Source organism: Lithobates pipiens, unplaced genomic scaffold (genome assembly GCF_037356315.1).
Source record: "Lithobates pipiens isolate NorthernLeopardFrog02 unplaced genomic scaffold, aLitPip1_a1.2 Scaffold_8, whole genome shotgun sequence".
NCBI classification, from domain to species: domain Eukaryota; kingdom Metazoa; phylum Chordata; class Amphibia; order Anura; family Ranidae; genus Lithobates; species Lithobates pipiens.
This window is the reverse complement of record NW_027507903.1, coordinates 26,417,136-26,434,384: the sequence shown is the minus strand read 5'-3', so window position 1 is coordinate 26,434,384 and position 17,249 is coordinate 26,417,136. Positions and strand designations below refer to the sequence as shown.

Genomic DNA, 17,249 nt, shown 5'->3' with positions numbered 1-17,249 from the left:
ACTAACGATCAGATTATCGAACGATCTGTCCGAAAGCGACTTTTGTGATCCGATAATCGGAACGTGTGTACGGGGCATAAGTTTCTATTTTCTCCTTTCCCCTCCCCCCTGATACATGCTATTTTGTTGATGAGGAGCAGGACTTGCATCAAATGACCTCTACTTCATCTATATACATTGGATGCACTTGTTTATTGATGCATACTTGTGCTGATTTTTAGAGAGTTATTATATGTTCTTTTGTTATATTACCTCTCCCCTTTAACAGACCTGTATGCTCGTTCCTTGTCTTTTTTTAAACACTATTATACTGTGACATTGATGTATTTGCTGTATAACTCTAAAAACCTCAAAAACTAAAGAAGTTGAGGAGCCGAATGTATTTCAGACCTTCTTTCCACAGAAAAGTGCCAGGTAAATAAAAGCGGTAATTCACATCTGGTTTTTGGGAGCCATACGAGGCACTTTACTGCCTCCAGAAGGAGCTTAGCAAACATATAGAAGTGGTTATTGTGTCTAGGCAGTACATCTAATATTTTGTCTGGAATTATACCCATAAAATGGTAGTTTATTTCTTGTTACGTGAGTGTGCCTAGGTAACTCTTGTGCCTATAGCCCCAATAGTTGTAGCATGAGATCTCAGTACCTGTCATAATAATCCCTGTGACCACGATGGTCTCGGTCATTGTTATACTGATCATAAGGCCTCTTGCGTGGTCCAGGGTTTGGCCTGTAGTTTCCAGAATTCCTCCGAGGGTCACCATGAGGACGTCGATCAGAATAATGGTGATCTTTATACCGGGGTTGCTCATATTGGTGGTGGCGGTCTCCTCCCCATGGCTGGTTATTATTACTATTGCCTCCGTAGTTAAATTTTCGATCTCTCCATTCACCGCGATCTACATGACAAACAACACAAAGTCACTATTTCCAATATCCTCTACAATATATCATTGTTTACTGGTAAGCAATGGAAAAAAGGAGCAGACAACCTAAAAGAGACTGTTTCTGGGGGGGGAGGGGAAGCACTGCTGCAGGTATGAAGTACAAGCACATACAGGATAATTACACATACCTTCATTAACCCATTAAACCTTTATGTTATGGTCAAGTATAAGGCCAATCTAAAAGGCAAAGATTCAGAACTTCGTGATCGTAAGGGACTGTTTCCAGCTCATTTATTTATCACAGGCACTTACATAGCGCCACCAACTTAACCAGTGCTTTACACGTACATATATATTGTACATTAACATCAGTCCCTGCCCTCAAGGAGCTTACAATCCAAGGTCCCTAACTCACATTCATACATACACATACTAGGGCCAATTTAGACAGGAGCCAATTAACCTACCAGCATGTCCGTGGAGTGTGGGAGGAATCTGGAGTACCCGAAGGAAACCCACATAGGCACAGGGAGAACATGCACTCTATGCAGGTAGTGCCCTAGTTGGGATTCAGCTGACTACCCTAGTGCTGTTAGGTGGAAGTGCTAAGCACTTGGCTACTGTGCTGCCCATGCCTATTTGCAGTGGGGCTGCCTATAATAGTGATGGTCCAAAACTTGGCTGCCATTGTTTCCTGTGTATTCCCTTTGGCCATTGAGGCTGTCCATAATAGCGATGGGCCAATAGGAATATCTACGGAGCTGGGGAAGGGGAATTAGCAGCAGGCTTAGACATTACTGATGCCAGTCAGAACGGCCCAGCAGTTGGCCATAACAGGACAGTTTAGGAGGCCACGTCAGCCTCTAAGTGCCTAAATTGTATACCTGTATAAGTTCGCCCCCATTGCCATCTAGTTACAGAATCTCTTTACAACTGCCTCAAATGTACCATAATAAAGGTTGTTACTAACCAGTAGCTCATTTCACTTTCCTCAGTGGACACTACTCACCTGCATTATTAAATGGTCTTTTATTAGGGCTGACATAGTTTTCTCTTTGGTGCCCATGCATTTGTGGTGGTGGATGTGGTGGCATATTATAAGGCTTTTCTTGGGTGTGGGCTCCGTGTTGCTGTGAGGGCAGAGAGTCACGGCTGGGCCCAGATGGCTCTGGTCGAAAAGGCTTCTTGGTAGGAGGCCCATCCTTCTTCTTATGTTCCTAACATAGTAAAAAAAAAAAAATGATACACTGAATTAAAAAGGCAGATCTCAGGCCTTGTTTACATGGGTAATAGCAAGTGGTTGAGCCATGGGTTTGTTGTCCCCCAAATGCCGAGACACAAGTTTACATGGCCAATGGCCATGTTAGTACACACTGCCATGGTTGCGGCACTGCTGCGAAACATGACCCGTGCACACTGCCATGGTTGCGGCACTGCTGCGAAACATGACCCGTGCACACTGCCATGGTTGCGGCACTGCTGCGAAACATGACCCGTGCACACTGCCATGGTTGCGGCACTGCTGCGATACATGACCCGTGCACACTGCCATGGTTGCGGTACTGCTGCGAAACATGACCCTGCACACTGCCATGGTTGCGGTACTGCCGCCAAACATAACCCGTGCACACTGCCATGGTTGCGGTACTGCTGTCAAACATAACCCGTACACACAGCAATGGTTGCGTTACTGCCGCCAAACATAACCCGTACACACTGCCATGATTGCGTTACTGCTGCCAAACATGACTCATTCAGGTGACTAGGGCTGCACAGCAACATTGTTGCAGTAGTGTGGGCTTTCATTAGTTAATACAGGCAGTGAGGTGACATATCACCTCTGAGCCACCTCACATGCCTCTCAAAAAGAGATACACCACAGGTCGCTCTCCAGAGGGGTGGCAATGATGGCCACAAACACAATCAAGTCCTAACATACGAAACACCACCAAACAAGCACATTAAAGCGGGAGTCCGCCGGGACTCTGCGTTTTTTTTTTTTTTTAAAAGCCAGCAGCTACAAATAATGCAGCTGCTGACTTTTAAAATAGTGACACTTACCTGTCCAGCGCGCCCGCGATGTCGGCACCCGAAGCCGATCTCTAGATCGTCTCTCGGGTGCTGCCGCCGCCATCTTGGGTGTGGGAATCAGGAAATGGAGCCTTTCGGCTTCATTTCCCGGTTCCCTACTGCGCATGCGCGAGTCGCGCTGTGCAATAAGGACGGTCCCCGCTGCCTCTGGGATCTGTGTGTTTCCCAGCAGGCAGCGGGGCACTTGCGGAAAGGGGCGGGCACTTGCGGAAAGGGGCGTAATCTACGCCCCTTTCCGCAGAGAGCTATCCCGGAAGTGGGTGCAGATACCTGTACTGTACAGGTATCTGCACCCCCCTCCCCCCTGAAAGGTGCCAATTGTGACGCCGGAGGGGGGGAGGGTTCCGATGAGCGGAAGGTCCACTTTAGGGTGGACCTCCGCTTTAAACCTATAGTGGGAGGGTTTCTACTAATAACTTCTTTATGCAGGATGTATAAGTGTTGCATTCCCAAAATAATAATAAGGCCTCATTCACACAGGTAGGCCATAGCACACCCAAGTGAGAGCCACGTTTGCCCACATGTGGGACGCACAGGTGTTCCATATATCCCTGTGGAGGCTTCATAGCCAACATGACAGCATGTGGGTACATGCCACACTACTTGTGTTCGGGGGGCATGCACCGACACCCACACAGCTGTCAAACTGGGAGCGGCGGCTGTGTCCGTGGAGCTGCTGTGTCCCAATTGACATGAATGGCACTGTGCATCCCCATGCAGACAAACACAGCCCTTGCACAGCTGTACGCTTTACTACACCTATATGAATGAGGCCGAAGTGAAAAAGTAATTAGTCTAAATTCAACATGTATGGAGTCATCGCACAGGGAGCCCGATGTCTCAACAGGCCCTGTCGGCAGAAACCAATTCTTCTATGTGGCAGACAGAAGTCCCATTAAATTGCTAATTAATGCAACTAGTCAAAGTCAGCCACAAGTGTCCTACAGGGGAATCGAACTCTGGATCTTTTGTGTAACAAGTCATCGCCTCAACCAGATGAGCCACAGAAAGCACTGGATGTACAATTCAATTATCTGCTGGCAGGACTGAATAAATACAATTCAAATAGGTAGAGAGAGAGAGAGAGAGATAGATCTACCCATCTATACACACACACATATTATATATATATATATATATATACACACACACACATACACACTGTAGTATTACACCAGAAAAATAGTGAGACTTTAATAAAAACTATTAAAAAAAAAATTTGAATAGATTTGTAAAAAAAAAAAAAAAAAAAAGTATCTTATTAATGCTGCATACATACAGGGGGAATTTTATATCAGGCTCTGAATCGCATAGAAATGTGCACCACATTCCTGTGCCATTCCCATGTGATTCAGTGCAGTGGAATTGCGAAATGCATGGCAACCAGATCACATGGTAGTTTTGCACTATGCAATCCGGTGCAGGCAAACACTGCGCTTGCGACCTGTGTTCGGGGCGTTAACATTGCACCGACACCCGCTGCAGAACGCAAAGGGCAGTACAGTTTGTATGCACTGTGGGAAATTTGCACTGATCACGGGTTTCTGTGCTCTAGTGTAAATTGGGGCTAAAATGAGAATTAGAGGCAAAACCTTTTTTTTTTTTTTTTGTTTCAGATTGGGTGGAGAGGGATTAGAACATCCGTCAGGCTTTTATTGCTGTCTGTTCTCCGTTAGGGAGTCACCCTCTCTATTTGTCCTGTTTACCATTATCACTGAAAGTGAAAGTAAAAGAAAATTCTACATTTTGGATTGTCTCTGGAAAAGCAATAAAAAAGGGGAACTCTTCCAACGGGGACACTAGTCCTGGTGACCTGGAATGGCACAAAGGACTTCCCTTAATTTGCATGGATTTCCTCTCACTTCCTGTTTTGGCTATGGGGCAGGAAGCAGGGCCGTCTTTAAAGAGGAAGTAAACCGTGATGGGTTTACTCCCTCTTTGTTTTCCTGCAAAGGTAAAGCATAATGGGCTACTATGCATCGCAAAGTAGCCCATTATGTGTCACTTACCTGACACAGGAGCCAGCGATGTCACCGCTGTCCCCTCTTCCACAGAGCGTCCATCTTCTTTCCAGGTATCGTGGCTCCGGCGCTGTGATTGGCCGGAGCTGCAATGGCTTCACTCCCACGCGTGCGCATGGGAGCTGCCACTAACGGCATATCGCCGTTAGAAGCAGCGGCATGCTCAGTGCGCCTGTGCCATAGACAGCGGTACCTGTCTTTTTGCAAATATCTCCTAAACAGTGTAGGTTTAGGAGATATTTCTTGGACCTATGGGTAAGCCTTAATCTAGGCTTACCTGTAGGTCAAAGTGGTCTGTAAGGTTTTACAACCACTTTAACACAGGGCAAAAGGGGCAGCTGCCCCGGGCACAGTCATTGTTGTGGGGCCCAAGACAGCTTCCTCTTGAGTACGCACTGCCTGCAAATAGTTGATAAGTGGATTCAGGAGGGCCCAAGAAAATGTTTGCCCAGGGTCCAATCAATATTAAAGATGGCCCTAACAGGAAGTGAAGGGAGATCTCCCCCAATAGAACACAGATGGCAAAAAGAAAAACTGTCAGGGTTTATAACCCTCCCTTATCCAAAAACAAAACAAAAACGTTTGCCTATAAGGCCTTGATAGGCTGAATTCTGTTAGCGTTGGCTCTGTTTGGAACATGTGGACTCCTTGGACGAAGTAGAGTGACATTTTATTCATCCTCCCCTGGTTACCGACTTTAACTACATGGAAGGAGGTTTGCCTAGAGTTCTACTTTAACTATAACAAAGTTCACTAATGAAGATGTGACAAAGCATGTTCTTTTATCAAGCAAAACCTATAGCATCTGCCACACGCACACACATTTACCGAAAATGCTGTATACCGGTTTGCTTCGGCTACAGTTGTAGAGATGCCGAGATAATGAAGAGCGACATGCAGAGACAAGAAAAGCCAAATACCTTTACCTCTTCTTCCTGGGATCTCTTTTTATCTGCCATTTTGTACAACTTGTGCAACTTCCTGGCATCAAACTCAGTGAATTTGGAGACAAATATCCAGAGGTTTCTTAATAAGAAAGTAAAAAAGTGACAAGTCAATCTACATGGAAAGTAATAATTCTACAGAGCAGTGGTTCCCAAACTCTTCAGCCTCTCAAACCCCTTAAGCAGTTTCATAATAGGCATTGTTTGATCGTTAAAGCTAGGAACCCAAATTTCAAAAATGAAGTTTGGTTAAATAAAAGAATCAAATGCAAAACAAAGTAATCAAGTGGGTCCTACATTAGTGGTTCTCAACCCGGTCCTCAACCACCCCCAACAGGCCATGTTTGCGGGTTTTCCTTTATCTTGCACAGGTGCTTTAAAAATCAGAGTCAATGGTTTGGTATTTTGGATAGCTATTTTATCTAAGAGAAATCCCCAAAACATGGCCTATTGGGAGTATTTGAGGACAGGGTTGAGAACCACTGCCCTACATCATGCAGGCAACTGCTATGTGTAGAGATCTTCTCAACAGGATAGCCAGTCCTCTTAATGGCACTAAACTTTTGGCACAGTGGGGGTTAATAACATTGAGTCTTCGTGGCTGATCTGCATTCAAGATAGTCTAATGGGCTCCCCACCCCCCTTCCCCACATATTCATTGGAAAAAAAGACAGTCATTGTTTACACTGAATGTAACCATAGGTGTGTGCACAGGGTGCGCCAGGTGTGCCTCGGCACACCCTAATCACCCTGTGCTGGGCAGATTCCCCCTGCTGCTTGGCTGCAAAGAATGGGACTGGGGAATGTCTGCCCTTTCTTTGTCTCAAAAGTGAGACATCAGGGGTTTGTTTAGACCCCACCAAAGCCTCCCAATGGGGCTCCTAAAAAAAATTGTAACAAATAATAAAACTGTAAAAAGAGTAATAATAAAAATTAAACTGCTGACACCAATCCCTGTCCTGGTGACATCGTCCACTGCCCTACATATATTATAATATATATATATATATATATATATATATATATATATATATATATATATAGCTTTAAAGTAGACAGGCCAATTAAAAGGTGGACAGTGTTAAGAGATAGCAAAATTAAGACGTGGAGGTGGTTTACCAGAAAACATAATAGAAGGAGGAAACACCTGGTCCTAAATTGAAAAGAATACAACAAATTCTCCTTAGGGCTCATGTGCACAGTTGCATTTGCAACAAAAACAGGCAAGATTTAGGTTCCCGGGGCCCTTGCATACAGCTGTCCATAGACATGAGTGGTTGAAGGTGACTATGCGCCATTGCTTGCATAAAGTAGCGCATGTGCACAGGCATAATGGGGTTAATTTACTAAAACGGTGGCATACAGAATCTGGTGCAGCTCTGCATGTAAACAGTTAGATTCCAGGTTTTATTGTCAAAGCTTAAAGTGGATGTAAACCCGAAATCTTTTTTTTATGTTATAATGTATAAGATTTCCTATCATTTGAGCCCAGTCTTGCCACAAAGAGTTAATCCAGCTCTGAGCAATCCTCTTTTATTGTTCAGTGACATAAATCTTGACAGAGAAAAACTTTGTCAGATCCTCCCCCTTGCTGTGAGTGACAGGTGATTTACATATCTTCTGCACTAGCCTAAGACATGCATTATATTTTAATTCCCTCCCACTCCTTTCTTCTGCTGCTCTGCCAGGATTGAATGTTCCACACATCAGCATGATTGGGCATGCTGAAGTCATGTGGTTACTTTCCTGTCTATTCACTGGATGTTAGAGATCATAGCAGAAGTTCAGTGTAAGAAATACACAGGAGAAAATGCATATTGACAAGGGGAGTGTAGAGGTGGGCGGGGAGTCTACTGACATCACGACTCCACCCACCGAGCTCCAGACAACAGACCCACCTACGGAATCTGCAGTTTCTCTGGTCTCATAGCAGACAGAGGGGAGACATTTGGCAGGTAAAGATACATGCAGGAGGCATGTATATCCTTATAGATAACCCCTACCCCTATGGCAGTAGTTTAGAAAGGATGACATTGGGTTTACATCCACTTTAATTGCACAAGCTGAATTCAGAAGCTGATTGGTTACTATGCACAGCTACACCAGATTCTGTGTGCACCAGTTTTCATAAATCCAGACCAGACTATCTGCATTGGAGGTATTAAGTCTACACGCATGCAGAATTTTATACCCTGGGGCTCCCGGGCACTAAAATATTCCCATTTGTGGATACTGTTTTGGTGAATGCATCCTTGTGCATGAGCCCTTAGAGTGCTGGGAGTAATTGTTTATCTGAAAGTATAAGCCCTCTTATTAGAGCCCGTTCACACTGAGGCAGCACGACTTGCAGCGCGACTGCCTCAGGCGACCGGGATCCGACTTCTGTATAGAAGTCAATGCAAGTCGCCCCAAAAGTCGTACAGGAACCTTTTTCTAAGTCAGAGCGACTTGAGTCGCTCCGATTAGAACGGTTCCATTGCATAGAGCAGGACGCGACTTGTCAGGCGGCTAAGTCGCCTGACAGGTCGCCCCTGTGTGAACCGAGCCTTACCGGATTGACCATTTAGCAAATAAAGTAGTAATACAGACAGATGACACTGTGTTGCCATCTTTCGCCCATTATATGTAATAACATGCCCTACATTGTCAAGAGTCAGCAAAACATCAATTAGGGCAAATCAGGTTTCACCGAGGCCAATCATTTTAAAGCATTCTGTACCTTCTCCACAACTTGATTTGTTCCTGATCATTGTGGGTTTTAAGGCACTCAGCTATGCGGTCTCCGATTTTTAGCAAGCAGGTCCGAGTGTGCTCCAGCTGCTCCTGGACCGCCAGACCTTTGTCAGGTTTATCCAGCTGCTTCAGAGCTTTTTTCACCGGCCTCATCTTCTCCTTACACTAAAGAATGAAAGACAAATTATTTGTTAAAAAAAAAAAAAAAAATAAAATAAAAGAAGGAGGAAAGAAGAAAGAAGAAGAAAGAAGAAGAAAGAAAGAAGGAAGAAAGAAGATTACACATTGGGCCAAATCTTACAACTACAATTTAACAACCAGTTAAATACTAGAACAGATTTTTTATACCGTCACCAGTGCAGTGCAGTACAGCGTCATCAAATAATGGTAGTGGCACTGATCAGATACACTGACTGGTGACAGTACGAAAAAAATAATATATTTTTTTTATTTTATAATTTTTTTTTAACACACTTTGACGGGAACAATACAATGTTATCCTAGTAACATTGTACTACTCTGGGGAAGTAATCGTTATTTTATCTTTTTTTTTTTTTTACACGTTTGCTTATAGCAATGAATTTCATTGCTATATGTAAGCATTTTACTGAATGAATTGATTTTATCTGGTAAAATGCTTACATATAGCAATGAAATTCATTTGTTTTGTTGCGATTGGCAACAGCTCATCACATGGCACAGATGAGAGATGATTGGCCCAGTCTGTACCATGTGATCACTGTTACCAATCGCAGCTAGCAACACAATTGCACACAATGGATGGCTTGAAAGGAAGCCATCCATTGTTTACCACTGTCATGTGATCTGCTGCGATTGGTTACAGCGGTCACATTGTTCCTGGCAGCGGGTCGGTACAGTGATCAGCCATTGCCCCACATGTGGCACGACCCGGGAGGATGTCATATGACATCCACCCGGGTCAACGAGAGCCCGACCCAGGTGTCATTTGCCCATAGGCTGGGCGGGAATCGGTTAAATAGGCCTTCAGAAGGTAACATCTCCAAACCTACTGTCAAATAGCTCAAAAACTGATCCACCACAGATTGCTTTTCAGAGGGGGTGGTAAACAATACTACACATGTACATCAGCCCATGATGTGAAAACTTCCACTCCTTCCACATTTTGATCTAATGTGGCCCACTGATGTGATTGACTACCCAAATCAATAACAGACTGTGCCAACATTGTTAATCACTGTGTCTGTAAAATGTAAAGACAATAACTGGTCTGTAGAAATGTATGAGCCTTAATGTAATGTTAATAGAAAAGCACGGATGTATAAAAGGTTTCTTACAACACTGAAGGTTTCCTGGTCCAGGTCATCTTCCTCTTCCTCTCCAATAGGAACTGGGTCATTTCCTGCTGTAATATGGACCGGTCCCTGGTTCTTTTTGCTCCGGGCACCAGACTTGCCTTCACCCCGCTTTGGCTTAATTGCAAAGAAAATGAATAGTCAGTCATTATAAACATAAAAAAAAAAAATATGAATTAAATGAGAACCAGTTTGGTTAACAAGTAGACCTTAATAAAAGGACAACATTATAAACAATTCACATGATATATTACATAGGTTCAATATTTACACTGAGCAATCAAACAGATCAATGATATCCAATGGCAAGTTCTAAATGAGCAAAAGGGTACCATTTATTGAACGGGTGGAATTCAGAAGTCCTAAAGGCACAAAACACATTTTAGTAGAATTTCTTCTACAGAACAATACTGTGACAATTATTAAACATGTGCAGTTTGTTTCGTACCAAATTCGGACAAATTTTTCGGTTTTCGGAAATTCGGATGTATCCAAATCTCTTAATTACAATAGCAACGAATTTAAACAAATCCGAAATAATGAAAAAAAAAAAAAAAACAACTTGAATAATTTGCAAATCAAATTCGAATTTCAGATGGGGATAAAAGCGAATAGAAAATAAAGGAATAGAATGGAAAAGAATATAATAGAATAGAAAAACAATAAAGGGATAGACTAGAAGTAAAACAGAACAAAATAGAACAGAAAATAAAAGAACATATTAAAGAATAGAAAATAAAGGAATAGAATAGAATAAAATAGAAAGAGTATAACCATCTTCTGAAAATAGAATTTCAAATAGAATACATTTGAATTCAAATAGAAAAGAAAAAAAAAAAAAACAATAGAACAGAATAAAATAGAAAGAATATAACCATCTTCAGGAATTTCGAATTTCAAATAGAATAAATTCCAACAGAATACAAATGAAAAATAATAGAATAAAAAATAAAATAGAAAAGAAAAGACAATAGAAAGAATATAATATAACCATCTTTCGAAATTCTAATAGTATGAATTAGAATAGAAAAGAATAGACTGGAAAAAAAAAAGAATGAAATAGAAAGAACATAACCATCTTCCAAAATTCAAATTTCAAATAGAATACATTTTATTCCGAATGAAATTCGAATCACTGAATTCAGAAAATTTGAATTGATTCAAACTCAAATAAACAAAAAAAATTAAATGAATTTAACTAAAAAAAAAAATGTATGTAAATAACGAAACAAAAAAATTGTTTTCATTCTGCCGAAGCAGTATGTATTGCACAACACAGGCTTTTCTGTTTTTGACTAGAGATTGATCACTTAGCAACGTTAATAGGATTCAGTTCAATCATCCAATCAAGTGCAAAAGAAAAAAAAAAGAAAAAATTGTTGGGGTATTCAAAATGTACCAAAGGTTTTTGTACTAAGCTATTTTGTGAAGTGAAAATTCCCTACACCCTTAATAAATCAAAGAATTGGAAGTCTGGACCACAGGCAAAACTAGAACCTTCAGGGCCCCAGTGCAAGAAACCATAAAGGGCCCCCCTGACCCCCACGGTGGTGGAACGCCAGGGCCTGGTCGAAAGTGCGACCTTTCCGACCCTGGTAGTTCCGCCACTGGTATCAGCATTCTTTTTTTTCTTTTATTATTATTACTTATTTTATTTTACCCATTTGTTTAAAAAAAAATTAAATCAGTTTTTTTTTTAGGAGCCCCGTTGGGGGGCTTTGGTGAGATATCGGGGGTCTAAACAGATTTCTGATTTTTCACCTTTGAAACAGAGAAAGGAGATTAAGGACACGGCCCTCAATCTCCATCTCTGCAGCTTCAGCTGCAAAAAACGAATGGACAGGAATAGCTCTGTACAGAGCTTAGCCCCCGTTCACGTTGAGTGTGGCTTTGAGATCCTGTGACTTCATCTGAACTCGCAAAATTTCAAAGCCATACCTCAGTGCGACTTTGGGTGCAACTCTGAAGACATCCGTTGCGACTTCATGCATAGATGTCTATTCAAGTCGCACCCGAAATCGCCAAAAGTAGTGCTTGTACTACATTTTCAAATCGATGCAGCACCACAAAGTTGGCATCGCACTGATTTTAACAGTGCAAATGCCGGCAATAGAATGCGACTTGTCATGTGATTTGACCTGTCAAATCACATGATAATTTGCTCCAATGTGAACGAGGGCTTTACTGTGCATTCATAAACTGAAACATAGTACAAACACAGTTTACTATGCTTCAGTTATGAATGGGCAGAGTCAGTGATCAGTATGGATCACTGACTCTATTCATTAAGACAAGGAAGGGGCTGGTAAATAATACATTTCCCTGCTGTCTATCCTGACAGATCCCCTGCAGCAGCCGCAGAAGAGGGAGGGGGAACCCAGCAGAGCTGTGGGGGGTAGGTGGATTGGGGGGAGGGGCTGGGTAGTACACAGGAGCTTGGGGCAGCAGGTGGTGTATAGGAGAGGAGGCAGAGCATGTAGGGCAGTGATAGTGAACCTTGGCACCCCTAGATGTTTTGGAACTACATTTCCCATGAAGCTCAACTACACTGCAGAGTGGATGAGCATCATGGGAATTCCAAAACATCTGGGATGCCAAGGTTCACCATCACCGATGAAGAGAAACCGATCTCCTCCAGTTTCCTCCTGCAGCTGCTGAAAGGTTGCAGGAGGAAAATGGAGGGGATTGGTTCCTCTACATGCCACCCCTCCTATCAAGGTGTACAGGGAGGCAGGTCACAATTGAGACCCCTGTGACCCCCTGTATGTACGCTCCTGGTCTGGAGCATGTAACGTCCAGTTTAATGGTGGGGTGGTTTGAAGAATGTAACTTACAGAACAAAGTGGATACACTTTTGTTACAATAATAAACTTTGCAATGTGAAAAGGTGTGGGTAGAGCCTCTCTCACGTCCTGTATTCTTTTCCCCCCCATTTATACAATTGTGCAATGTGGACCAGAATAGAAGTCACACCATTAGAGGTAAATTCCATTAGCCACATCTAAACCCTACAAAGCTGAAACATGTCCTAGCACAGAATCCATCCGTATATATTATACCTTTTCTTTTGCTTTCTTCTTTTCTTTGGCTCCTTCCTTTTTTTGGTTCTGTTTATCTTTATTTTCTTTGTTATCTTTTTTCTTTTGCTTTTTCTTGCTTGGACTCTTCAGCGAGCCATCCTCCTATAAAAAAAAAAAAATATATATATATCCATACTTTGAACAAATAACTTAAAAATGACAAATGAGAAGTTGTGCCTAACACCATTAACCACTTCAGCTCCGGAAGGTTTACCTCCCTTCATGACCAGGCACTGCGTTATTTTAACTGACAATTGCGGGGTCGTGCGACGCTGTACCCAAACAAAATTTATGTCCCTTTTTCCCCCCCAAATAGAGCTTTTGGTGGCATTTGATCACCTCTGCAGTTTAAATCTTTTTGCGCTATAAACAAAAAGAGACCGAGAATTTTGAAAAAAATAAATTTTTTACTATTTGCTATAAAACATATCCAAAAAAAAAAATCCAAATTTCAATTAATTTAAGCCAAATATATATATATATATATATATATATATATATATATATATATATATATATATATATATATATATTAAAAGTTTTTGTGTCACCGGTGCAAATAAAATAAAAAAATTAAATAATATATATTAGTAAAAAAAATGTATTTGATCTGCTGTGGTTAAATTGTCCTATAACATAGGTTTAGGAAAAGTTGTGTTAAAAAAAGAAAAAAGGGTAACTTATCGCAGTTACCCTTTTTTTGGTTAATCTAAAGGAGAACATAAAATCAGATGGTAGCCTGTGTGGCCAGCTCTATAAGTATAACGCACTCACCTTTGTGTCTCCATCTTCTGAATGGTTGTCAGAATTTCTGGGGGAAGAGATTTCATTGCCATGCTCATCCTTCGCTTTTACAGCCCCCTCTTTCTTCGCACGTGGCCGTCTTTTCTTTACCTTGACCTGGAACAGAACATTTATGGTTCAAAAGCTGGAAAAACATGTAGACGGAGGCACAAACACTATGAATCCAGAATGCTTCCTCATCTTCAAAATAAAGTTTAACTTTGTTCACCAAATCCTAGGAAGGATGTTCTTGAATTAAAAAGACTTCAGCGAAGGGCAACAAAATTATTAAAGTGGTTGTATAGTCATTTTTATAAGTTTAATCTACAGGTAAGCCTATAACATGGCTTACCTATAGGTAAAAAAAAAAAATATTCCCCTCGCAATGCGCCGCTGACTGCATGCGCACAGGGGATTCTCGGCTGAAAGTCCAGCAGACGCCGGACCCTGCCGGAAAGCAATCTCCCGCACGCATGCGGCTCCGGCGCTGCGAGTGTCCGGAGCCGCGATACCCGGAAGACGCACCGAGGGAACATGTCAGCTCCCTCAGCGTGGATTGGGCCAGATGTCAGGGCCTCGTTCTAAGGTACAGTACCTTGCGAAAGTATTCGACCCCCTTGAACTTTTCAACCTTTTGCCACATTTCAGGCTTCAAACATAAAGATATAAAATTTTAATTTTTTGTGAAGAATCACCAACAAGTGGGACACAATTGTGAAGTGGAACGAAATCTATTGGATATTTTAAACTTTTTTAGCAAATAAAAAACTGAAAAGTGGTGCGTGCAAAATTATTCGGCCCCTTTACTTTCAGTGCAGCAAACTCACTCCAGAAGTTCAGCGAGGATCTCTGAATGATCCAATGTTGTCCTAAATGACTGATGGTGATAAATAGAATCCACTTGTGTGTAATCAAGTCTCTGTATAAATGCACCTGCTCTGTGATAGTCTCAGGGTTCTGAGAGAGCATCATGAAGACCAAGGAACACACCAGACAGGTCCGTAATACTGTTGTGGAGAAGTTTAAAGCCTGAATTTGAATACAAAAAGATTTCCCAAGGTTTAAACATCCCAAGGAGCACTGTGCAAGCGATCATTTTGAAATGGAAGGAGTATCAGACCACTGCAAATCTACCAAGACCTGGCCGTCCCTCTAAACTTTCAGCTCAGACAAGGAGAAGACTGATCAGAGATGCAGCCAAGAGGCCCATGATCACTCTGGATGAACTGCAGAGAACTACAGCTGAGGTGGGAGAGTCTGTCCATAGGACAACAATCAGTCGTACACTGCACAAATCTGGCCTTTATGGAAGAGTGGCAAGAAGAAAGCCATTTCTCAAAGATATTCATAAAAAGTCTTGTCTAAAGTTTGCCACAAGCCACCTGGGAGACACACCAAACATGTGGAAGAAGGTGCTCTGGTCAGATGAAACCAAAATCCAACTTCTTGCCCACAATGCAAAACGATGTTTGGCGTAAAAGCAACACAGCTCATCACCCTCAACACACCATCCCCACTGTCACACATGGTGGTGGCAGCATCATGGTTTGGGCCTGCTTTTCTTCAGCAGGGACAGGGAAGATGGTTAAAATTGAGGGGAAGATGGATGCAGCCAAATACAGGACCATTCTGGATGAAAACCTGTTGGAGTCTGCAAAAGACCTGAAACTGGGACGGAGATTTATCTTCCAACAAGACAATGATCCCAAACATACAGCAAAATCTACAAAGGAATGGTTCACAAATAAACGTATCCAGGTGTTAGAATGGCCAAGTCAATGTCTAGACCTGAATCCAATCGAGAATCTGTGGAAAAAGCTGAAAGCTGCTGTTCACAAACGCTCTCCATCCAACCTCACTGAGCTCGAGCTGAATTGCAAGGAAGAATGGGCAAGAATTTCAGTCTCTTGATGTGCAAAACTGATAGAGACATACCCCAAGCGACTTGCAGCTGTAATCGCAGCAAAAGGTGGCTCTACAAAGTATTAACGCAAGGGGGCCGAATAATTTTGCACGCCCCACTTTTCATTTTTTTATTAGTTAAAAAAGTTTAAAAAATCCAATAGATTTCGTTCCACTTCACAATTGTGTCCCACTTGTTGGCGGTTCTTCACAAAAAATAAAAATGTTATATCTTTATGTTTGAAGCCTGAAATGTGGCAAAAGGTTGAAAAGTTCAAGGGGGCCGAATACTTTCGCAAGGCACTGTAAGTATTTCATTATGAGCTAGTATGCGGTGCATACTAGCTCATTATGCCTTTTCCTTTGCAGGTCAAAAAAAAATAAAAACTTCAGCGGATTTACTACCGATTTAAGGGTGCTGGGGGACCTCAGCTCTGGGCAACGATTATATAGATTAACCCTTGAACTGGATAGACCCAGGGCTTTTTTTCAGTGGGAACATGGGGGAACGCAGCTCCAGCCCCTCCAGCACTGAAATGTATGTAATGGCAAGAGGTGCTGAAGTGTTCTAGATGATCTATTGATGCTGGCTGCTGGGGAGTATATTGTTGCTGGTGAGGGATCTATTGTTGTTGGGAGTGGGAGTCAGTGTTTGCTGGGAGGGATCTACTGTTGAGAGAGGGGTCTACTGTTGAGAGAGGGGTCTACTGTTGCTTGCTGCTGGTAGATTTGTTGTATCTGGCAGACAAATCTACTGGGTGGTATTTTGTTGTGAGGGGATCTATTGTTGCTGGGTGGGGCAGTCTATTTTACTGCTTTTCTTATTATTTACAAACTCCATACAAAATTACTTAGCACCACAAAAAATATACTTGGTTCTGTATTCTCTAAAAGAGGTGGTACTGGGAGGTGGGTAGGGGGTAGAACCAAGGAACGGTGCACAGAGGTGGGTAGGGGCCAGCGACAAGGGGTGACCCAGAAGGAGGGAGTTCCTGCACCTATTCTCAGATAAAGGAAGCCCTGGATAGACTTGTGTCTTTAGTCAACCTTATCAACTATATAGTATTATCATTTTACATAGAAGACTGAAATGATCCGAAACAACAATTTCAACAATCCTGCCATTCCAGCAGATACAAACCTCATCACCCTGGCCACTCTCTTTTTTCTCAACTTCTTTTTTCAGCAGTTTTAGAAGATAGTCTGATCTGGTCTGCAAGTGTTTCGCTTGTGGCTTCTTCTCGGTTTCACCTGGCAAGATCTAAGCATAAAAAATATCTGTCATGCACATGGAAATGCTAAACACATCTTAACATATTGAAAAATGGAAAAGGGAATGGACTTTACAGGCACATATAAAAAATTATATCAAAATTTTTAATAATTCACAATGCATAATGTACAAATACACGTCAAAAGCAATACAAATTAATTAGACAATACAAAAACAAAAGAAAAATAGAGAGGACCCATT

At 42.1% G+C, this 17,249-nt stretch overlaps 1 protein-coding gene and 1 non-coding gene across 5 annotated transcripts in view; both read right to left on the bottom strand.

Moving 5' to 3' along the window:
- Positions 1-17,249, bottom strand: part of CHD2 (chromodomain helicase DNA binding protein 2) — a 120,301-nt gene that overhangs the window by 10,414 nt on the left and 92,638 nt on the right. For 3 of the 4 annotated variants that reach the window (XM_077473075.1, XM_077473077.1, XM_077473078.1), the window contains 8 exons: positions 16,917-17,036; positions 13,865-13,990; positions 13,070-13,192; positions 9,993-10,127; positions 8,663-8,841; positions 5,920-6,025; positions 1,897-2,104; positions 647-899 (listed from right to left, as the gene is read on the bottom strand). In XM_077473075.1, the coding sequence (XP_077329201.1) occupies positions 647-899; positions 1,897-2,104; positions 5,920-6,025; positions 8,663-8,841; positions 9,993-10,127; positions 13,070-13,192; positions 13,865-13,990; positions 16,917-17,036 (1,250 nt within the window). The remainder of the gene's footprint in view (positions 1-646; positions 900-1,896; positions 2,105-5,919; positions 6,026-8,662; positions 8,842-9,992; positions 10,128-13,069; positions 13,193-13,864; positions 13,991-16,916; positions 17,037-17,249) is intronic. The other variant, XM_077473076.1, reaches the window with a different exon arrangement.
- Positions 3,784-3,912, bottom strand: LOC143965206 (small Cajal body-specific RNA 14). The gene has a single exon (XR_013271588.1).